At 39.2% G+C, this 24354-nt stretch overlaps 2 protein-coding genes across 2 annotated transcripts; one reads left to right on the plus strand and one right to left on the minus strand.

Moving 5' to 3' along the window:
* The first annotated feature begins 2258 nt into the window (after window positions 1-2258).
* Window positions 2259-4205, plus strand: LOC131017139 (cytosolic sulfotransferase 5-like). The gene has a single exon (XM_057945875.1). It carries the CDS (start codon window positions 2985-2987, stop codon window positions 4020-4022), a length of 1038 nt encoding a protein of 345 aa, XP_057801858.1. The 5' UTR covers window positions 2259-2984; the 3' UTR covers window positions 4023-4205.
* Window positions 4206-19348: 15143 nt separating this feature from the next.
* Window positions 19349-22507, minus strand: LOC131017140 (probable disease resistance protein At1g58390). Its single transcript, XM_057945876.1, has 2 exons — window positions 21693-22507; window positions 19349-20524 (listed from the first exon to the last, which is right to left on the minus strand). The coding sequence occupies exons 1-2, from the start codon at window positions 22489-22491 to the stop codon at window positions 19356-19358; spliced, it is 1968 nt and encodes a 655-aa protein (XP_057801859.1). The 5' UTR covers window positions 22492-22507; the 3' UTR covers window positions 19349-19355.
* Between the last annotated feature and the right edge of the window lie 1847 nt (window positions 22508-24354).

A 24354-nucleotide genomic window follows, 5' to 3' on the forward strand; every position in this document is an offset into this window, starting at 1 on the left:
TATATATATATATATATATATATATATATATATCACAAATAAAACTAGGTGTATCGTACAACCAGATTGATCCGCTTCCAAAATAGTGTTATATACTCCCTCCGTCCCAATAAATGTGGCCACTTTGTTTTCGGCACGGAAATTAAGAAATTCATTGTTATGTTTTAATTGAGTGTGTTAAGGAGTTAATTAAGAGATTAGGGGATGACTGTTGGCTGCCAATCACCTCCTTCTCCGGCGACCTCCTTCTCCGGCAAAGGCGTAATCTCCACACAATCACCTTCTTCTCTGGTGAAGGCCACCGCCTCCGACTTCCTCCTTCGCAACGGCGAAGAGTGCTGCCGCCGCCTCTCCGGCCACCTCCGTCTCTCGCCAGAACACACACACAAGAACTCACCCCCCTTGTTTCCCTCTGTCCCCCGACGACCGCAACTGCTACCTCGCCGTCCTCTATCCTCGCCAGAACCCTAGATCCCCAAATCGCGACCTCCGTCGACCCGCCTCTCTCTCCCTCCGAATCTCTCCCCCGACTAGACAGCTAACATCGGCAGTGAAGGAGCCGCCGCCTGAACCCGAACGGCGACAACAACGACCTCCCAAAATCAGACACCCAAAATCATACACCCAAATCGAAAATAAAAATCAGACACCCAAAATCGCAAACAAAAATCTTGAAAATCAGACACCCAAAATCGTTCTCCGGTCGCCCCTCTAGGCGAGGGAGCCGCCACCGGAGCCCTAGGCGAGGGAGGGAGGAGACCGCCGTCGTCGATGGGGGGAGAGAGAGGGTGGAGTTTTGGAAGGTCTGGGGGTTGCGGGGTCGGCTTCGGGAGCTCGGGTACAAGCGTTGCAGTTTTCCATGGCGGAGAAGGGTGTGGGGGTGGAGGCGCCGCCGTCAGCGTTGGTGGGAGGTGGTGGACGAGGAGGAACAGAGTATGGTGAAGAGAGAGAGAGACAGAGACAGAGACAGAGAGAAAGCATGGGGGTGGCGAGAGGGAGAGAGCAGAGGTCGGCGGGGGGGGGGGGGGTCAGGCGGCGGGGTGGCGGGGGTTCAGGCGGCGAGGGTTAGGGGGTGGGCGGCGGGGGGTCAGGGGTTGGGGTGGGGGGGGGGGCTGAATGTGAAATGTGTGGTGGATGTGAATTTATTTAATTAGGGTTTAGGTTTAGTTAGCATTTTAATTAAATTAATTAATTAGATTTAATTAAAGTAAATATTTCCATTTTAAGGAAGTGGCCACTTTTAGTGGGACAAACCAAAGTGGAAAGGTGGCCACATTTATTGGGACATAGGGAGTATAAGGTTTGGGTCAGGATAAGGGTTCGAATTAGAATGCAGGTAAGGGTCTAAATGAGAGTGTAATCCGATTGTACGGTACATCCGGTTGTACCCAAAACCACATTTATATAGATTAAAAGAAAAGTGTGTGAAAAAAAAAAATTTGAAGGGTAAAATTAAAATGAAAAAAAAAAGTAATTAAAAATAAAAATTAAATTCAAATATATTCATCCACTTAAAGAAACTGCGACATGCTACTTATGGAATGCGAACCACCAAACTAATTTGTGTGGTCCATTATACGGCCCTATTTATAACTTCTTTTACTTTTCTTATTTTATAGATAGAGTTTCATTTTCAAGTAATTATATGTTAAAAATTAAATTCAAATATATTCATCCACATAAAAAAACTGCCGACAACTTATGGAATGCAAACCGCCGACAACATATATATGGAATGCAAACCGCCAAATTAATTTACACGATTTAGGTCAGAATGCGAGTTTGGATCATAATGTGGATCATAATCTGAGTGCAGATCAATTCAATTATACAATACATCAGATTGTACCCAAGTTTTTGTGAATTAAAATAGAGAAGTGAGAATCTTTATGAGAATAAATTATTTCTTCACATATATTGATCGAACACAAACCTTTTTTTTTTCAATCGCCAACCACCGTCTAACTTATCCGACACCCATCTTTGCCTGGAGCTCTTTCATCTGATTCTGAGGTGCTACAACACTTTTTAATACTCCTTCCGTCCCATCGAAGATGATACATATTTATTTTCGGGCCGTCCCAACGAAGATGATATGTTTCTATATTTGATAAAATTAGGGATATTAAGCATTTGATTAGAGATAATTTAATCATCTCTTATTTTACTTAAAATTCAGTTCAGGCTTTAATTATTAGGGGTTGAACTATTTTGGCCCATTTTCTTTCTCAACCCCATTCCTATTGCTCCCCCCCCCCCCCCCTCTGCCTCACCTTCCGCCTCCGAAAGACCGGCGAGCGCCGCCGCCTTACTCCACCTCTCATTCTCTTCCTCGCTTAAGATATAGGGCTTCGATTTCGAATTTGGGGCAGTTTTTGCAGATCTAAGATCTAGGGCTTCGATTTCAACTCCTCTGCAAACCCTAACCAAGCGCAGCCCCCTGCTTCAGCTCCTCTACGTGGCGGTAGCATTCTCGCACGCCACCCCTCCGCTGCCATGATGTATTTGAGCGGTGGAGGAGGCGGCGACGGGAAAAAGGTCGATGATGATAACATTTCTGAGACCACCCCTGAAATCCTCGATTTTCCTTGACTTAAAAGGGCTTTTTTGAAGTTTTTCTGGAATTGAAGGTTTTGGGGGAGGAAGACCGACGACGGTGGGTCTTCCTCGCCTAAGATCTAAGGCTTCAATTTCAGATTTTCTTCATTGCTGGAGATTTGGAGGCGTCGGAGTAGCTGGGTATTTGGGGCGGTGGGGGAGGATGCCCGGCGGGTTGCTGGGTGGAGGAACTCTGACAACTTGTTGGGAATCGCCTCTGATGTGAGGCATGGGCAGAGCCAGAGGATGGGCAATGGGGTCACTGGACCCCCCTATGTTTTTTCAAAAAAATTTCAAAAAATTTGGACCCCCTGTATCAAAAGTCTGGCTCCGTCCATGAGATTGTGAGGTATTAGCTATCCCAATTATATGCATATATAGACCTCATGCATGCAAACCTAAACACAAAACAATCACCACCCAAAAATTCTAAGAGATACATAAGCATGTCATTTACAAATACCTTCCAACCGCCACCACTATCCCAAGACTTCAAAGACTTCCTCTCCACTCTACCAAGAAAAAAAATATTCGCAAAAGAGCCTCTCTACTGCTATCATTATCAAGGTTTCTGGTACTTGGAGGGCGTCCTCGAAGCTGTGATTTCATGCCAAGAACATTTCCAAGCCGAGGATTCCGACGTCTTCGTCGCCTCCACTCCGAAATGCGGCACCACGTGGCTGAAGGCGATTGCCTTCGCCCTACTTAACCGGAGGCGGCACCCTGCCGCCTCTGGTGACCACCCCCTCCTCTCCAGCAACCCCCACGACCTCGTGCCCTTCCTCGAGATAGGCCTCTACGGCAGCAGCAAAGCCCTCGACATCGCCTCGTTCCCCTCCCCCCGCCTCCTCTCCACGCACATGCCCCATTCCTCCCTCCCGGAGTCGATCAGGAGCGGCTCCAAGTGCAAGATCCTGTACGTGGCGAGGGACCCGAAGGACACCTTTGTGTCGGCGTGGCACTTCTTCACCAGGGTAGGGGTGGCGGACTTTACGATGGCGGAGGCATTGGAGCAATTTTGCGAGGGATTGAACAGCTATGGGCCCTTTTGGGATCATTTTCTTGGTTATTGGAAGCAGAGCTTGGAAAACCCTGAGAGGGTTTTGTTCCTCAAGTACGAGGATATGAAGGCGAGGCCGGCCGCGGAGGTGCACCGTGTGGCGGAGTTCCTCGGCTGCGCCTTCTCAGCGGAGGAGGAGGAAGGTGGGGAGGTTGATCGGATCTTGGAACTGTGTAGCTTTGAAGGTCTCAGAGGTTTGGAAGTGAACATGAAGGGGAAGCTAATGGTGGGTCATGCGGAGAATAGTATCTTCTTTCGTCGAGGAGAGGTGGGGGATTGGAAGAATCATTTGTCGCCGGAGATGGCGGAGAGGATTGATCGGATTGTTGAAGAGAAGTTTTCTGAGTCGGGATTATGCTTATAAATATAATCCTACAATATATTCATGTGTGTGCGTGTTGTTGGTCCAGAATTAGTGTGATTAATGTTGAAGGTTAAAGTTCTCATATATATCCGGCTAGTCCATAGTCATACGAACTTAAAATTTACTTTTTAACACGTATTTAAAAAAAAAAAAAAAAACCTCCAATGTAATTATGTATTTGTTTATTACCAATCTTTTTTTTTTTTGACGGATGTTTATTACCAATCTTAATAAGAAAGGAAATGTGCCTACGTACGTTTTGCTAGGAGTGATTAATTTCATGTTTGCTTCAAACCTTTATATCAAACAATATTTCCTTTTTCTTTTTCTTTATCTTTTTTTTTTGTTTTATTTATTTCTAAAATTGTGAAATTCGACTAATTATAAAATATTTAATATATCAAATTAAAGATCATGATAATTAAGAGCTTTAATTTGATATATTTATTTAATGATTAACATTTTAAAAAAATCTCTCTCATCTCTCATTTTTTTTGAATAAATCTATTTTTCGATTTCCTTTTATTTTTATTTTTTTGTCTTTGCATAATATCAATTTTTATTATTGTAAATTCTTCTTTATTTTTTTTAATTTTTTCGATATTAAGCTCAAATATATTAAATTAAAATTAATTTTTTAATTGAATATATTTGAGACGAACCACTAGGGTGCCGAATCGAGTGGCGGAATTGTGCTTCCGGGATGTTAGACATCGGGGGCTCGAATTCATTAATTGAACAATGTGGTTAACGACATTATTCTCACGGGTAATTATATTCATAGCCTCCATTTTAATCAGTTTAGCCTCCGTAATTATTATTCAATAATAATAATACATAATTATAAATTTACTATTTTACCCTATAATCTATAGCCCCTAAATTTAATGCCTTATAGCCACAGCCTCAAAATCAAACGATTGTCTTCCTTGTAAGAATCAAGATTATAGGGCAAACTAATACTCCCAACAATCCTCGGAGAAAGAGGTTGTTAAGATCTCAGCTTTCTAACTTCGCCGATGTCATGATGTAGAAGAAAGTGTTGAGTTTGTTTGAGAAGCGTAGCCCACTCGTCGCTGCGGCTAGGCACGCAAAAAGCCAGTCTTTGATTGGACAGTAAAGCATCGATGCAAGCAGTAGAAGATCACTTGTGATTCACATTCATTACCTGAAACGTCAACGCTGCGCATCTTAATTTTGCCGACGACGAACCAGCTGTTGAATGAAGTTGCTGATTCATCATTGACACATCAGCATTTAGACTTGGTCATAGTTTGTTATTTTGTTATTCCTATTTCTTAGCATTTCAAGTTAGTAGAGTATCGTATCTTGCTAGTGGCTAGGATTTCTGATTTTCTGTTGAAGAGTATCTTCCCGTTGCTATGTTTCTGTTATTCAGAGGCCGATAAATACCTCTACATATCAGTCAATAAAGTATCCACCTTTGAGTCCATCTTTATCATATTGTTTTCTTTATCTTTCTCTTGTTTTCCACTTTCTGTTCCCAACACCAGCTCTGTGAAAATCAATCATCAATGCAAAACGAAAATGGTGAACATAATTAATTTGTAGTTTGATGGAACAATATAATTCCATCCTTGCTACTTTTAAGTATGTATATTGTTCTGTTTTGTCTTAGATTTATATTTGTCAAAGAAGATAAAAGTTCCATCTTTTTGTGAGGTTTGCTTTATCAAATTCAATGAAATTCGAAGTGGGTTGATTAATTATTTTCGATTGTGAATAAGAAGTCCAATCAGAGCAGTATCTCTATTTGAATTGATATGGTTATATTTGTTGTAAAAATGGCATCTCTTGAAGCCCACACACACATTAGCACCGCTGTGAAATGCAATTCTGGTTATACTATCGGCGGCGTTAGGTGTTTGAGAAGTCAGACGTATATATAATTGTTTGGTGTGGTGATATATTTAATTTGGGGATTATGAGTTAATAGGGTAAAATAGTAAATTTATCATAATCATTATTATTATTTTAGATAGGAGGATATACTGAGTAAAACGAGCGCTATGAATATTTAAACCCTATTCTCGCAATTATATGTTTTTTTTTTTTCATTTTTAATTCTCACAGCCGGATCAGGTTCAGCTTGTGTTCACTGGCCATGGACCACCAATTTGCTGTCAAACAATAATTGTAATAAACTTTTATCACGTGTATTATTAATTATCTGTGGGGATTCGAAAGATGCTTCTATCATTCTATGGTCCATAATTTTGTGGGGTGTTGAACGTGTATAATTGGTTGTAGTGAGATGTGTGTTGCATAACTTCATAACATGAAATGCGTTTAATCTGATTACTAAGTGGGTTACTTCAAAGTGTTTGACAAAATAAGCTCCTAAAAAACTTATAATCTGTAAAAACTTATAATATTAAGTTCTCCAAAAAAATAAGTTCCTTTATCCTAACTTATTTTCTCATTATCTTATAAGCAACACTCATTTTAAAAACAACATTTAACTATGATTTTTTTATTTTCATCATATATCATTCTAATTTCATTTTTCATATATTTTCTCTCTAACAAAAATTCTCTTTGACTAACTAAAAATTCTCTCTCTAACTTATAAGTTCAATTACTCACACTTTGACAACTTATAAGCTCTTAGTAAACTATATCTTATAAGCTCTTGAAAATAAGCTTAGCCAAACATCCTCTAAATTGCTTGCCTGAAACTCTGATTAATATATATATATATATGTTTTTTATTCATGAGCTTTTTCTTGATAAAAAATGCTTGGAGTCACCAATAAATACATCAAGGAGGAGTAATATTGAAGTGTGATGCATTTATTTATAATATTTTAAGTAAGAATAAGCTAGGTATATTCAAGAGAATTCACAGCTAGATTTATCTTTGTAATCGGGATAAATCCTAGGATATTTTAGTAGAGAATTCTAGATTCCTCAAATATCCGAATGAATCTCGAATTGGAAGCCGGTGCCCCTCGTTGATCTGATTGAATCGAATTCTATAAAGAGAGCATATCAGAAAGCTCTCAGCAGAAAGGAGCTGCTTTTCATCACAAGTATATAGCAGAAAAGGTTTTTGACATTCTTCACGTACTTAAAAAAAAGATTTAGAGGGTGTTTGGCTGAGCTTATAAGTTGTTTAGGAGCTTATAAGTGTTGAAAGTATTTAAGGAAACATATTAATCAAGGATCAATTACATATCAAGAGATCCTTGATTATTGTGATCACTTTATTTCTTTCCTTTTGTAATGTTTTATCACCCTATAAAGGGTCTTGTAATCAGTGGAAGAAGGACAAGAAATAAAATGCCAAATACAGTTTACAATCTTAAAATCTCTTTTCCTACTCTTGTTCTAACCCTAAACGATGATGATACCATGTTTTAACTTGGTATCAGAGCAGGATTAATCTTGGAACTCAGTTTCTTTTCATCATCGTTCCATACCCTCCTTCGAACCCTCTGCCTCGACCAAGGCCTCTCGGCCCTTCCCTTCCTACAAAAACAGAACAACAAAATGTCAGGAAAAGAGATCCAAATCACAAACACAAACTCAGAGGAGTTAACACTACAAATCGCGAATCTTATGCAAAATTCTGACAACGTCACGCTGGGATTCAAGTTGGATGGTAACAATTATGCCCTATGGGCTCGCCTCATGAAGGTGGCAATAGGGAGCAGAGGCAAGTCGAGCCATATTACCGGACAACCACCGCCACCGAAATTGACGGATCCCGATTATTACAAATGGGAGGAATCAGATCTGTCTGTTTTCTCATGGTTGATACAAAACATGGAAGGCAAGTTGGTAATCAATTTCGCCAAACATCAGACGGCGAAAGCCGTCTGGAATAGCCTGGCTGTAACGTACGGGAGTGGAACTGCTGACCCACTTCAAATTTACGACCTGGAAGTGAGAGCCAACAAGGTCAACCAAGGGCAACTAACCTTGGAAGACTACTGGAATAATCTACAGACCATTTGGCTCAATATTGATAGAAGAGAGCCCAATCCTATCGGCCGTTGCGAGGAGGGAATCACAAAGTACCGAAGATTAATCGAAAACCGCCGCCTCTACCAATTTCTCTCCGGATTAGATGCGAAGTATGACGGGATCCGGCGAGACATCCTTAAGGAATCTCCATCTCCCTCAGCCGAGTCGGCATTTTCGAAAGTAAGGAGGGAGGCCGCCCGGCTTCTGATCTTACAGCCGGCAACCTCCTCCACCGACTCTGAAGCTACATCATCGGGAGGAATCGGCGTTGGCCTCGCCGCTTCTCGACCCCCTTTCTCACGGCCGGAAGGAACCCAACAGACCACCACCGCACGATCTCAGACAAATCGATCCGACGCCCCGTCATCGCGAAAAAAGGTGGATAAATCGACACTCCATTGTAGTCACTGTGGGATGCAGAGACACACGAAGGAGATGTGCTTTCGGCTCGTGGGGTATCCCGATTGGTGGGAAGACAACCACAAAAATGCAAAAGGGAAGTCAGCGATTGGTGTGGAGACGGCGAAGATCGCTGGATCGGCGGTGGCGGTGAGCACCGGTCATCAACAGACGAGAGAGAAGGAGGGAACGACTGGAAGAGGGGATCGAGGCGGCGGACATCTCTAAGGACCGAGGGTTTTCAGGTATAGGGTTTGGTGGATTTCCACTAAACCCTCCCATTTCTCCTATATTGCAAAATAAACCCCACTCTAATTCCTTTAGTTTGGGAGAATTATCAAATGAACCCCAAATTTCCCATAATTCGAAAAGTGACCCAAATTTATGTGAAAAATCCATAGATACCTCTATTGCTTACCAAGTCACAAATAAAAATAAAGATATGGATTTTTGATTGTGGAGCCACTGATACGATGACCTTTGTTAAAAATGATATTATCGAGTCATCAAAATCCTTTAGAACTCATGTCCAAACTGCCAGTGGTGACTTGACTCAAGTTGAAGGAGCAGGAACAATAGAGATTTCTCCCACTTTAAGGCTTTCAAATTGTCTATATGTCCCGTCTCTTTCACAAAAATTATTGTCTATCAGCCACGTCACAAAAGAATTAAATTGTACCATGCTGATGCATCCCCACTTCTGTCTTCTTCAGGATATCAGGACGGGGAAGATTATTGGGCGTGGCACTGAGCGGGATGGACTGTACTATGTGGATGAGATAGCTCAACAAGGCAAGGTGATGCTGGCTCACAGAACTGCAGACCGGGAAGCCTGGCTTTGGCACCGACGTTTAGGGCATCCTTCCACGGGTTATCTTAAGCTTTTATTTCCTAAACTTATGAAAACTGAGGGTTTATCTTGTGAGACTTGTGTTTTGGCGAAAAGCCACAGATAATCTTTTAAGCCTAATAATACTCAAGTAAACTCGATTTTTTCCCTTGTTCATTCTGATGTTTGGGGTCCGTCACCTATCATGGGGGGTCAAGGTTTTAGATATTTTTTGCTCTTTATTGATGATTGCACTAGGATGACGTGGGTGTATTTTCTAAAACACAAATCTGAAGTTTTTGAAAAGTTTACTCATTTCTATACCATGGTGCAAACTCAATTTCAGAAAAATATTCAAACCCTTAGAACGGATAATGGAGGGGAGTTTATTAATCTTTCCATGAAATATTTTTGTCAACAAAAAGGTTTAATCCATCAAACTACATGTCCCCATACTCCTGAACAAAATGGTGTTGCTGAAAGAAATAATCGGATTTTACTTGAAATGACCCGAGCCATGATGATTGAGTCAAAAGTACCCACTTCCTTTTGGCCAGAAGCGGTTGCAACCTCTGTTTACCTTGTAAACCGTCTCCCCACCAGAACCCTTCAGCTTAAAACCCCATTGCAAAAATTATCTACCCTTTCTGTTATACCTGAGGCCCTTACTCTTCAACCTCGTGTCTTTGGGTGTTCTGTATTCGTTCATATTCCTAAACATGAACGAACAAAGCTCTCTCCTTGTGCCCTTAAGTGTATCTTTGTTGGTTATGGGGTCAATCAAAAAGGGTATCGGTGTTACAATCCTCAAACCCGTCAAATCCTAACCACCATGAACTGCAATTTTTTAGAAACAGAGTACTTTTACAACAACCACCTTACCAGTCAGGGGGAGAGTGAGGAAGAGAGTAGAATTGACTTGTTAAGCTGGTTGCCAAAGCCGGAACCGGAAGCAGATCCAACAGAGGAAGTTAACCTGGCCACCGAGCATACTTCATCTACATATGAACAATCCAATCCGCCGCATGAGTCGCCTAGATCTTCTCCTACTCTGATATCTGAGGTAAGGATGTCTGAACCTACCATCTTACCTTCCCATGTTACTAATCCTATCTCTCAAGCTGAAGAAGTGGAACAGGAAAATGTGTGTACGGTGGAGGAAGATAGAGGGAGATATGTGCTACCACCCAGGAGTACACGAGGTGTTCCTCCAAAACGATACACCCCCGAGAAAGTTGGGAGAAATTCTCGGTATTCCATTGGAAGGATCTCCAAGGGAAACCTATCTAAAACCGCCATCGCTTATGAAGCAGCACTGTATGATGAAGAGATCCCACAGTCAGCAGAACAAGCTCTCAAAATTGAACACTGGAGAGATGCCATGAAAAAGGAGATCAGTGCATTAAATCGGAATCATACATGGGAGAAAAGCAGATTGCCAAAGGGAAAGAAAACTGTAGGGTGCAAATGGGTCTTCACCATCAAAAGGAGACCGGATGGATCAATCGAGCGATACAAAGCTCGATTAGTTGCAAAAGGGTACACCCAGATGTATGGGATCGATTATGAGGAGACTTTCTCACCGGTTGCAAAGATGAACACTGTCAGAGCTCTTCTTTCTATTGCTGCCAATAAAGATTGGGATCTTCACCAATTCGACGTCACCAATGCTTTCCTCCATGGGGAATTAGAGGAAGAGAGAGAAGTATACATGGAAGTTCCTCAAGGTTTCTCAGAAGAATTCGAAGTTGGTGAAGTATGCAAATTAAAGAAGACTTTATATGGGCTCAAACAGTCTCCCAGAGCCTGGTTTGGAAGATTCACCGCAGCCATGAAGAAGTTTGGGTACCAGCAAAGCAACTCAGACCACACCTTATTCTTAAAAAGGAGAGGTAATCTTATCTCCTGTTTGGTCATTTATGTTGATGATATGATCATAACAGTGGACGACTTGGAAGAAATACAAAAGTTGAAGGATAGGTTGTTCGAAGAGTTCGAGATGAAGGACTTGGGAAAACTGAAATACTTTCTTGGAATAGAAGTCCTTAGATTAAAGAAGGGGATCTTCATCAACCAGAAGAAGTATACTCTAGACCTTCTAGCGAAAATTGGAATGCTAGATTGCAAGCCTGCAGAGACACCGATTGTTGTGAATCATGGACTTCAGATTGTGGAAGGAGCTGAATTGACTGATCGAGAAAAGTATCAGCGTTTGGTAGGGAAACTCATCTATCTTTCTCATACACGACCTGATATTGCTTACGCTGTTGGAGTTGTAAGCCAGTTCATGCACCGACCACAAGTTGACCACATGGAAGCTGCGCTCAGGATTGTGAAGTATTTGAAAGGAACTTTTGACTTTGGAGTGCTTTTCAAGAAAACTGGACATCTGGATATACAGGCCTACACTGATGCTGACTGGGCTGGAAATCCTATTGATAGAAAATCAACAGCAGGATACTTCACCTTTGTTGGAGGCAATCTTGTTTCATGGAGGAGTAAGAAACAGAAGGTGGTGGCTCTCTCAAGTGCTGAAGCCGAGTTCAGAGGAATTAAAAGTGGGTTGACCGAAGTTCTTTGGTTAAGAAGACTTTTGACAGAGTTAGGCCTTCAACCAACCAAGACATGCCAAATGTTCTGCGATAATAAGGCTGCCATCAGTATATCAGAAAACCCTGTTCAACATGATAGAACAAAACATGTCGAGGTTGATAGGCATTTTATCAAAGAAAAGATCGAAGGAGGAATCGTGACATTACCGTTTGTGAGATCCGAAGACCAACTCGCCGATATCTTAACCAAGGCTGTGAGCTCCAAAAGTTTCTCAGAGGTTCTTGTCAAGTTGAGCATCGGAAATCCCGTCGCTCGACTTGAGGGAGAGTGTTGAAAGTATTTAAGGAAACATATTAATCAAGGATCAATTACATATCAAGAGATCCTTGATTATTGTGATCACTTTATTTCTTTCTTTTTGTAATGTTTTATCACCCTATAAAGGGTCTTGTAATCAGTGGAAGAAGGACAAGAAATAAAATGCCAAATACAGTTTACAATCTTAAAATCTCTTTTCCTACTCTTGTTCTAACCCTAAACGATGATGATACCATGTTTTAACTATAAGCTCCTCCAAAGTGTTTGGCAAAATAAGTTCTCAAACAGCTTATAAGCTCCAAGAGTTTATAAGCTCCCCAAAAAATAAGTTCCTTTACCCCAACTTATTTTTTTATAATCTCATATGCAACAATCATTTTACAAATATTTTTCAACTATAATTTATTATTTTCATTATATATCATTCAAGTTCATTTTTCTTCGATTTTCTCTCTCTAACAAAAAATTCTCTCTCTAACAAAAAATTCTCTCTCTCTAACAAAAAATTCTCTCTCTAGCTTATAAGCTCAATTATCCAAACACTTTGACAACTTATAAGCTCTTAAAAATTACATCTTATAAGCTCTTGAAACATCTTATAAGCTCCAAGAGCTTATAAGCTCTTTAAAATAAGCTTAGCCAAACACCCTCTTAGTCCTGTATTAGAATGTAGAAAGCTGATGTGTGCATTTTAGTTGCTTAGTTTAGTGTGTGTTTTGCTATGATTTTATATTGGTTTTACATGATTTGTGATATTTTGGTGCAGGAATTAGATGGATTGGAGAGTGGAAGCTCGTGGATGCAAAGAGATGGTGAAAGTCGAGATTTTTGATAAAGAATTGCATGAATTGTGAAGAAGTTTAGAGATTGAGCTTGGAATTAATTGTCTAAATTTAATTAAGCCCAAAACTTTTATTTTAATTATTTTGGGCCTAATTTGTTGTGGGAGCCGAAAGCCCAATTTTTGTGGGCTCCTTTTGCGGCTTCTCTAGGAATTAGTAATTCCCTTAGCATATAAGACTCCACCGAGCCGCCACTTTGGGGGAGATATATATTGATTAGGTTTGACTCTTTTTGGTGATTCCAGAGACATTAGACGTGATTACTTAGATTTTAGAATTTGGTTAGTTTGAATTATTTTGCTTTTATTTTGGTGATTGGCGGCTACTGGAGAATTGAAGACAACGGTTTATTTTATTAGTTTCAGTTTTTTTGTGAATCAATTAGCGGTGATCCCTTTTATTATTTCAGTTTGCAATTTATTTTCTTATTTTATGTTTGCTTTTAATTATTTTGATTGTTCTAGTTTTAATTATGAGTAGCTAAGCTTTTAATTCGGCGAGAATAATGAAACCCTAATTTATTAATCTGTGAGACCTAATTAGTTTAAAATTGATTCCTATTAATTTCGATTAATTCCTAGGTTCCAAGATAATTCTGATTTTATTTAAGCCTGATCAACTTAAGTTTAATTGGATTACAGTCAATTAGCACCTCCAATCCGTAATTGTTGGAATAGGGCTAATTAGTGATAAAACTACCGTGTTCGTAGTAGGAATTAATTGGTGGATTAATTATTACTAGCGTATCTAGGATAATTGATATAAATTGGGTTCCTTCATCTTAATGCTATTAGAATATTAAATCTAGGTCTGGCGTCTCCAGCTAGGTTATATTTTAATAAGGGAAATAAGCAGGTCTGGCGTCTCCAGCTGTTTATCGACACAGTAAGTAGGAATTGGGGTACGTCCGTTGCGTTTCACGGTATCCTATAACTGGTTGGTTGATAGGGATTAATTAATTATTGCGTCGATGATCAGAGCTTTGAATTAGGGTGGATTTATTTGAGCCGAATTACCTTTCTATTGATATTTTTCTCGAGTATTTTATTTGATTAATTTTATTTTCTTAGTTTAATTAATATTTTCTCAAAATTAAGGCGTGGTGGCATCACCAAAATTATAGATTTTAGGGAATTGAATGATTTTACCTGCTCTCTGTGGGATCGACCCTGCTTATCACGATACTAATTTATTTTGATAATTCTGCAGGAATTATTTGGTGGTTGGCGACGTCCACCAAAAGCTATTTGTGCTAAAATTGTAATTTTATTTTTTATTTGTTTATGCACTATGCAGGAGGCACGGGACCATTTCAACACTTGCTCCTCCTTAGGTATATGATGAGTCGAAAACATCAGAGAATTGAGCAGAGCTGTTTCAAGAGAAGTGAAGATGTAAATATCTTTTTGACGGAGTAAAGAGCTGTTTATTATTTTTTTTACAAATATTTTGAGTAGCTTCATAAACAATGTTTAAATGTAATGTTGGTCGAACGATGTTTGAATGAATGTATAAATGTTTACTATTAATAAATGTATTTTTAGCTTTTTATTATGAATTTTCAGATTTAAGGAAATATTTAGGGTTAATTGCATGTAAATCCATAACGTTTTCACGGAATTGGTTTTTGCTCCCAATTTAAAAAATCTATTTTTAAATACATAAATCTTTCATTTTGTCTCATTTTTGTCCGGTGATCGATTTTTTCTTACCCCAGCGCCGGAAATGACACGGTGGCAGCCGGAATTGATGCCGTGGCAGCCGAAAATTGACACCTAAGCATATTATGATATGTGGAAAAAAAATAATAATAAAAAAATAAATTCTACATCATCATTATCCCCAAACCCCCAATCTCAAACCCTAATTCCCCTCCTCCAACCCACCACCGCCTCACCCCTGCCACCACCACCGAGGTTTCGCAGACCCGTCGGTCGTCCCCCAGAAATGTCCTTCTCTCTCAAACCAGTGGGCTGCTGAAAGGGTCGTCCCCCACCCGCCGGCCCCTGCACCTGCCGTCTGCATCAGCCTCCACCATTGGCCCTGTCCTCCCACAACCCTCCTCCGCCTTTCTTTTTGCCGACACCCTCTGCATCAGAGGCTACTCCATCGTCGTCTCCCTTCTGGTCTCCATCTCCTCCACCACCAATTTCACCGGCAGTCTCCTAGCCCCACCACACTTCATTTTCTCCTTCGCCTCCACCAAGATCCTCAACAACCATCGCCCTCCGCCACGTCCCTCGGTCCCCGTCTTTCTCTATCACACCCTCCGCCTAACCCTCTTTCAGCCGCTCCGGCCCCCAAAAGTACCGTCGAAATGGGACACGAATCTTTCAAACTGATTTGGGCGTGCAGCGGTGGCTGTGGTTTCTCCACAGCTGCCGAAAATCGAAGGAGTAGAGGGTCGTGCATTTGGGGATCTAGGGTTTCGCACACCCCGCCGCCACCTATATATACTTTAATGGTGTTGTCTAAGTCCCCTTCTTGCTCCACCTTAAAATGAGCTCGACCAATCCGTAGCCTCTCCTCCGTGGCACGCTGGCTTGTCGTCGCTATTTCCATCGCTAGAGTTCGAGCTTTCCAGATGGTGTTGAGGAAGCTGCACAAGAGGAACTGGTGGTGGCCCAAGCTAAGTAGCAGGAGTAGGTGGTGGCGGCCGGAGACGGTAACGGCGGTGGTGGCGGCGGGGGTGGTGGCAGCGGGGTGGGGGAGGGGAATTAGGGTTCTGGGGGTGGGGGAAGGAGGAAGAAGATGGGGGATTTTTGTATATATTTTTTTTAATTCCACATGTGAAAACAAAATGACTAGGTGTCATTTTCGGCTGCCACAGTGTCAATTCCGGCACTGGCGTAAAAAAAATTGACGATCGGTTAAAAACGAGATAAAAATGAAAGGTTATGTATTTAAAAGTAGATTTTTTAAATTAGGAGCAAAAACCAATTCTGAGAAAACGTTATGGATTTATAGGCAATTAATCCTAATATTTATTTGAAGTCTACTTCAATATACAATATCATATACATTCATAACATTAGAATATGTCGAGATGATATCCAAGAGATGTTGTTAATTACGTATCAAGCTCGTTTCCGTCCTTATTTTTATGTCGGAAAAATCACTGATAGTCCATATAAGAGCTGCCCGCATGTGAAAATTTTACTTTGCAGATACGTCGTAAGTGTTCACACCTACCTCCCACAAATATTTCAACTCTTGTATCAGTGGCTGCAAGAATACGTCCAACTTCATCTTTGGGTTAAGATGGCCCAGGCTCGAGAACTGTGAGGAACATGAATTGTTCTTTCATGCACAACCACAGAGACAAGTTATATGGTGTGACAATCACCGATCAAGACGAATACTGACGTCCTGATTGTGCAAAGGGGGCAAAACCATCTGTAGAGAGACCCAATCGTCTGAATTCAAGTGTTTCCATGCCGGAGAGTCTGCCGGGTGCATAACCCTATCGTCTGTTGAAATCGCATGCCAACACATATTCTCGGCTGTTGCTATAGATGCAAACAACCTCTGCAGTCGGGGCGTCAAAGAAAAGTAGTGCATCTGTTTTGCGGGAACAGATTTCTTTCGCAATTTTCCAGATGCACGCCGTGTCTCCTTATATCGTGACTCGCCACAGAAGTTACAACTGTGCAACTCGCCACAGAAGTTACAACTGTGCAACTCACTATCGTCCCCCAATAGATAATGCAATTATTAACACAACAATCGATCTTCTCTATCGGCAAACCTAAACCGAGCAGATTTCTCTTCGTACTATAGAAGTCTTCTGGACAGTTGTTATCCTTCGGTAAAGCTATTTTAAACATCGACGACAACTGATTGTAGCATCTCTCTGACATGTGGTTTTCAGCCTTTATGCTCAAGAATTGAGTTATCTAGGATAATTGTGAGTAAGTGTCACATGATGGGTACAATGGTTTATCGGCTGCGTTCAACATGTCATAAATCTGTTGAGCGTCAGGATTAGGCGGCTCCTCCAGATTTGGAAGATCTTGGTAATTACTAGGTTCAGCATGATCATGCACCATCCTTTCGTAGTTATTGTATGACCCATCATCCTCATCCATTACTTGGTAATTACTAGGTCCAACATATTCTGTCGGCATATACATCGGTGCTTCCCCGTGATAAACCCAGGTTGTGTAATTGAGGACAAGTTCACGCCTACTAACATGTTCTCTGACAGTAGGTACAGATAAAAAGGCTGCATTCTTGCACTTCTTACACGAGCACCTAATGTTACCTTCTCCATCTGTGTACGTCGTTTGATTTATTGCATACTCAAGGAAACTCTCAAGTCCTGTTTCAAATGCAGAACGATCATTGTATCTCGCGTACATCAACATACGATTATCACTCATTCTTGCAAATTCTAATTGAAAAAAATAAATAAAAGATCATAAATTACTTGAATCAAATGAAATTTCGACAGCATAGCCCCACTATCCTAACTACCAAGTGCTCGACTCTACCAGCAGCTATAGTGACCATAGTGGTCCTAATTTACTAAGCCTATACTAGGTCTACCCGGCCCCCCATTATCGAAGTAATAATACAATACATATAAAGCAATAAAAAATGGAGTAATTAAATTTAAAACAATTATTGTTGGGAGAAGATCCTTAAGAGTAATCAATTTTTATCCCAAAGGGAGAAGATCCTTAAGAAATTGATTAAATCTATCTCACAATATATAATATCATATCATTTCATGATAAACACATACTAGCATACTTAAAATTCAATTAATCATACTTAATTTAAAAAAATTATCTAACATAAATAAATCTCTAACAAATTCATACTTAAAATTAATCATGCTTTATAATTAATCAAACTTTAATTTATTTAACATTAATCTGATTAACATTAATTAGATTCTAACAAAATAATTGTAAAAACAAATTTAAAATTAATCTAATTAACATTAATTAGATTCTAACAAAATAATAGTAAAAACAAATTTAAAATTAATCATACTTCACATATTATAAATTAATTAAAATTAATCTAATTAACATTAATTAGATTCTAACAAAATAATTGTAAAAACAAATTTAAAATTAATCTAACTAATTAAAATTAATCATACTTCACATATTATAAATTAATTAAAATTAATCTAATTAACATTAATTTTAATATAATAAAATAATTAATTAATAAATAAAATAGCGAGAACGAGAGCGTACGGTAGTGGTCGGTGGCGGTGGCGGCAGCAACGTCGTCGAACTGAGACGATAAAGAAAGAAAATGAGATGTGAAAGTGAGAGAGAAAGAGAAAGAGAGAGAAATAGGACCTGCAGAGGTGGCTGGCCGCCGGCGATGGTCTGACGGCGGCGGCTGGGGGTGGGGGTGCGGCTGGGAGCGGGGGAGGGGGGGGAGGGCTGCGTGAAAAGGAGATCTGGGAAGGGAGACACGATTTAATTTAACAAATACCAGTGGCAAAATGCCGCCGGTAAATAATATCCCACAATTAAAATTAAACTTAAATTAGATTATTTTATAAATACCGGCGGCGACCATGCCGCCGATAATGCCGCCAGCCGGTCACCTTGTTTGCCGTCGTTGTGCCGCCGGTAATTACCGGCGGGAGCTCCGCTGCCGGTAATTCCCGCCGGTATTTCGGCGTTTTTTTGCAGTGTATATTCTAGAAATGGCTATTTTTGTGTCATGTTTTCATACTCTAGAAATCTGATCGATGATACCATCAGACATGAAATGTCTTGCATACAATTTCGCGGGTAAGATTAAATAAATTAGTGGGAAATTTCAACTACAAAGTAAAACATATCAACTTCAGATTCAGCTGCGCCTATGGCATAATATCCACCTCAACTATTTTGGAGATTAAACCCGACCTTCGAATCTTTGTTGCAATTTTTTTCGTTGTCACCATCTTCAACTTGTTCACAGAACTCGTCGACGACCCAATCTCTTCCGGAAGGGTCTCCAGATATGGACAATTCTTGATTTCTGAGTTGATGAGATCAGGCATTGCACCTTCTCCAACTCGTACATTTCTCAGATTCCACAACTCTTTGATGCACAAGAATTGTAGCTCGGGAAACCCGTCGTGCAAGATCACCATTTCTTGACCAACATATGCATTCCTCAATTTGAGGTAGAATATCTTGTGTAGCTTCTCTAGCACTGGCATGGGATCTTCGTTAAGACGGGTATTAACCAACTTCAAGTAACGGATATTTGGAGGGAAATTATCAGCAGTTGGTAACCTAGCAAGGAGTCCATCGAGTTTGAGTGCAACGAGGCCGTGTAGAATACGAAGCTCGTCCAAACAAGGCATGCTTCTGAAACGAAACCCTCTTAAGATTAGGGTTTCAAGATTCTTGAGCTCAGCCAATGATGCAAAGAGCTTGCTTACATTTGAGTTTGCATCCAGTTCTTGAATCCCCAGTTTTCGGAGACTGTACAACGTTTGCAAGCCCGAGAGCTCATATATCCAATTATCAACAGAGAGATGTAGGTCAAGCTCACCAGAGCCCGCAGTGCGTCTATCTTCAAAGGCTTGCGGCAAATCACATCAGACATGTAGATGTGACCGAGGCTACGCAATTCCCATATAATATCTGGCATCTCCATTATAAAGTTTAGAGCTATATCAAGAACCTTGAGTTTTTTCAAGCACTTCAACGAGCGTGGGAGCTCTTGTAAGTAGTTGTTTCTCAATCCCAAGTATCTTAACTCCATCAATGTGCCGATACTTTCTGGTAAAATCTTGAGCCCGAAATCTTCCAAGTCGAGTATCTTAAGTAGTTCAAAGCTCTTCCAATAAGATGGACTGGCGTTCAAGTAGCCACCTCCATGGAAGAAGAGAGAAACAAGATGTTTATCTCGATCCGTGGAGTAGTTGAACTTGTCTCTGCTACATTTGATAACGCGATGACGAGGACTCTGCAAGGGTTGAGCGTTTCCATTACTGCTTAAAATCTCGAAACTTACATCCTCATATGCTTTTTCAATGGATAGCCTGTGAAGAGCATTGACGCGGCAACATTTTATTCCATCGTATATGGTGAAATCCGTCTCTTCAATAATGGATTCCCTAATTAACTCATATAAATATGTCTTAGTTTCGAATTCTGGGACGATTTCTCCTGCTGCCCATATCTGCATCAACTTTTCTGCTCTCAGTGTTGAATTTTCCTTGAAGAAGGCCAGATGCAAGAAACATGACTTCAGTTTTGGATCAAATTTTTGATAGCTCAATTCCAATATCTCCAATATTGCACTCAAATCTATTGGTTGCTGAAGAATTTCTTCCCATTCAATCCCTGAGCATCTCTTCTTTGCTAACTGTTTTCCCACATCTTTTAGAGCCAATGGCAGACCGCCGCATTTTGCCAACATCTCTCTTGCCTTCTTCTCCAACTTCTTTGGGAATGTGTACTCACTTGTGGCTGAGAATATTATTTTCAGAAACAATTGCCAGCTACTATCATAATCCAAACACTTTATGTCATGATTGTAATGAGTGGCTGCGTCTATGTAATAAGTTCCCTTTCTGAGCAGCAATCTACTTCCTTTGTCTGTTTATATGAAAATGATGCAGAAAGGAACGATCAGATGGCTAAATATCCAAAATGCACAAGAATTACTCCATCCGTCCACGAAATGTTGTCCCAAGGGAGGGATGCACTGGTATTAAAAAAAATTGCGTTGTTTATTTAGTTAGTGGAGAAAGGGGCCCACAAATGAAGAAAAGTGTGGAAATTAAAAGTTCATTATGTTAGTGAGTGGAGAAAGAGACCCACAAATTATTACTTAAAATAGATTATGACAACTTTTTATGGACGGACAAAAATGGCAAATTAGGACAATATTTCGTAGACGAAGGGAGTGTGATTTATAAAGAATGACATTAGTCATATGAAAAATAAATAACATGAGTAGGAACAAAAATGTAGTGCATTTACCACTAATACGAGTCGAACATATCGAGCATTTGTGCATTTATTATTAATGCTTGACATGTTCGACTCGAAGTGGTCGAACATGTCGAGCATTAGCATTTACCACCTTTCCTCAACATGCTCTACCATATCGAGCAAAGTTCGTGAGTCTAGTGATGTAGAATAACTACATGAACTTCAAATCTTTTAACTACAACTAAAAAATTGTATATCCAACCTATAAAAATAGCTTAAATAACATTAACTACGACATGGAAGACATTAACATATCTTTCAAACTAAAAGATTAAGTACGAACTGAAGACACAAAATTTGAGAAAAAGCTTTCCAGGGCTTTAGGTTGTAAAGTTTTATTTTTTGTTTGATTTTCAGTTTGTACGTAATTTTTAATTAAATGAAGGAGGAAACACCGAAAAATAAAAGAAAAATCATAAGAAAGGGCTACTTTCTTCTTCATTTCAAGCTCAAAATGGATAATTTTTATAGTTTTCTTTTATGATGGATAATATATTTTATGTTTTTTAATGGGTAAAAACTACCATTAACACTAATTTCTAATTGCACAAGAAAAAGGATGCTTCATAGTTCATTATGTAGCATGATTAATAGGATTAATTAGAGAGTGATTAAATAATCCATCCAACTTCGGAGCGATAAATAATGCACTCAATTGCATGATTAGAGTGAGGCTGAGTTATCCATCACGGGCTCAGTCATACAAACCAAACGCTTCGTATAAGTGAAAATGGGAGGACTAGATAAGCAAAAACATGAACACACATACCTTCATGTGGAAGACCTTTCAAGATAGATTTCAAGCACATTTCTTCGGGCCAATCGTCAAGAACTATGAAATATCGCATTCCTTGCAACCGTTGGTGAAGCATCTGTCTCAGACATCGGTTGTCCGCATACTCCATTTTCTTCAATAACAAATCTCTTTCTAGTTCTTCACATTCTACCACCTGTTGTAACAGTTTCTTAAGCACCTCTTTATGACTCAACTCACTTGCGACACTAACCCAAACACGACGGTCGAATCGATCTTTGACGCCTGCATGGTTGTATACTTGTCTCGCAAGAGTCATCTTCCCAATACCAACCATGCCTGGGATAGTAGCAGTTTGAAGTTCTTGTTCCTCGCTAAAAACACCTCTGTGAAGAAGTCGCTTCACGTCTTTTTCCAACCCTACTGCATCTCCTTCTTCGTCATCGCCGTCGTCTCCTTCTAAGCTATTCTCCGCCCCATCAACTCCATATTTAAGCACGCGCGTTTTCACCTCTCCGACCCATGTCTCGAGGTGATGAAGCTTAGCGTAGATGCTCGAGTCATCCTCGACGTTGAGGGCTTCGCGAACCATATCGGCGATGTCAGCTATGAAATAATTTAGCCTGCTCCCTTTTCCCAATTTCTTGTCTCTCAAGAAATCAAGAATAATTCTCATCTCATGAATTACTTTTTCTATCTTCCCGTCGGAGGAATCCGATAACTCAACCAACGATCTCTCAAGCCTTCGTATCACCCATGAGATGAGGGCCTTTGCCATGTTCGTTGTTACCTTAATTAGGCCAACTGCATCCATAGACCATCATTATAGTTGCATAGATAAAACAATCAAATTATTCAATAATATTTGCATGTAGCTAGCCTTTCTTATATAGCAAAAGGTAATTATATTCATATAGATAAAAATATGAAAATAGTAGCCTTTTTTGCAATTATGCCCTTATATGCTTACACATTTTTCGTGAATCAAAATCCGTGTATATAACATTGTTACACGATATCTCTATATAGAAGGCGAATCATATACGTAGAACTCAATCCTAGTCGCATGTAGATCTGGATTATTTAACAGTTAACGCGTTTCTTTAATATATTGAAGTAGTATATACGTATTTTATTTGATGTTTTCTGGAATTAACTTTTTTAACGTAGTTTCATCATGCATATAGAATAGATATACTCCCTCCATCCCCTAAATAAATTCCTAGGAAATTAATAAGTGACATTAATCCTTTAAACATCATTCAAATTAATATCCTTCTCAAAAAAAAAAAAAAATCAAATCTACATGGAAGGAAATTACCGTTACGTGATTCTTCTTTTTTATCTTTGCTTGTCTCGATCCTCCAATGAACCCTTTTTTCTTATCTTTCAAGTTAAAACAAAGTTGCAAGAGAGAATTAAATTAAGCATACAAAGAGGAAAATTGGCGTTTCTTTCATGGTTTCATAGTATTTGCAAAAGTTTTCGTAATAATGTAGAGTCGCAATTAAAATAGAAGGCATGAAGGGGATGAAAGCAGATGCAGCCAGTTGTTCTTATTATAAGTAAATTAGTTGTTTTCTATTTTCCATCAGAAACCGCGTGCAAGTTTCCACCTTCACCCCACATGCTTCGTGCAAATTAGTCAATAAATTATTTTACTAATATAGTAACCATTATTAATTTAATCGAAAGTCAACTCTAATTACAATTCTGCTAATTAATAATTATAGACAGATGAGAAACGCTTGTCAGTTGCTGCTGTATTCACATGATCGATATTTGTTTTCTTATGACTAGTAATACTAATATACTTTGATTGGCTCTTTCCCCATAAATATCATATTTTATTTTAATATAGATTGGTTGTTCATAAATGTCACATTAATGCATCATGCATGTTGACACAGTAATTACAGGTTATATTTATATGGCCAGGAACTGGTACATCACTTTTCTTAGGTGTATTTAGATTCAAATTTGAACCACACATTTTGTTTATGTAGACATACCAAAAGCGCGATACATGGCTCCTCAAGTACAAAAAACGCCATATAGGAAGAAACCGGTTTCAAGAAAAAAAAAAATGTACATATGATGTATTATTAAATTCACGCGGATCTCATACTTATCGTATTTGTGTTTAACTATATATAGGTAATAGGCATTTTGTGTTCAAATAATTTTACATAAGACATAATTTGATTTTTTGGACATCCAGCGCTCGAGAATACTCTCACTTCTTCCTTTCTGATATGAAGAGTAATTAAGGCTACGTTATGATGATCTAGTTAAACATTTAATGTATTTTATTTTCATTTCTCTTTATTTTTTCATTTAACTTATTTTCTTTTCTAAATTTTTACTTTTTCATAATATCAACTTTTATTATTGTGAAGTCATCTTCTTTTTTTTTTCTATATCCAACTCAAATATATTTCAGCTAAATTATATTTTTATTGTATAAATAATTTTTTGTATAATAATTGAATTAATATCTACTTTATATATAAAAAAAGTATAAAAATATTTTCAGTACGTATTGCACAGATGCAAATGCTCAAATTCAGAAATTGTTTATAGAATAGTTGGAAAAAATACAAACACACACAATAAAGAGAGAGGGAAAGCAAGGAAGAGAAAAATAGAAACCATCCAACTACCAACAAACAAAACA

This window comes from Salvia miltiorrhiza, chromosome 3, assembly GCF_028751815.1.
Source record: "Salvia miltiorrhiza cultivar Shanhuang (shh) chromosome 3, IMPLAD_Smil_shh, whole genome shotgun sequence".
NCBI lineage: Eukaryota > Viridiplantae > Streptophyta > Magnoliopsida > Lamiales > Lamiaceae > Salvia > Salvia miltiorrhiza.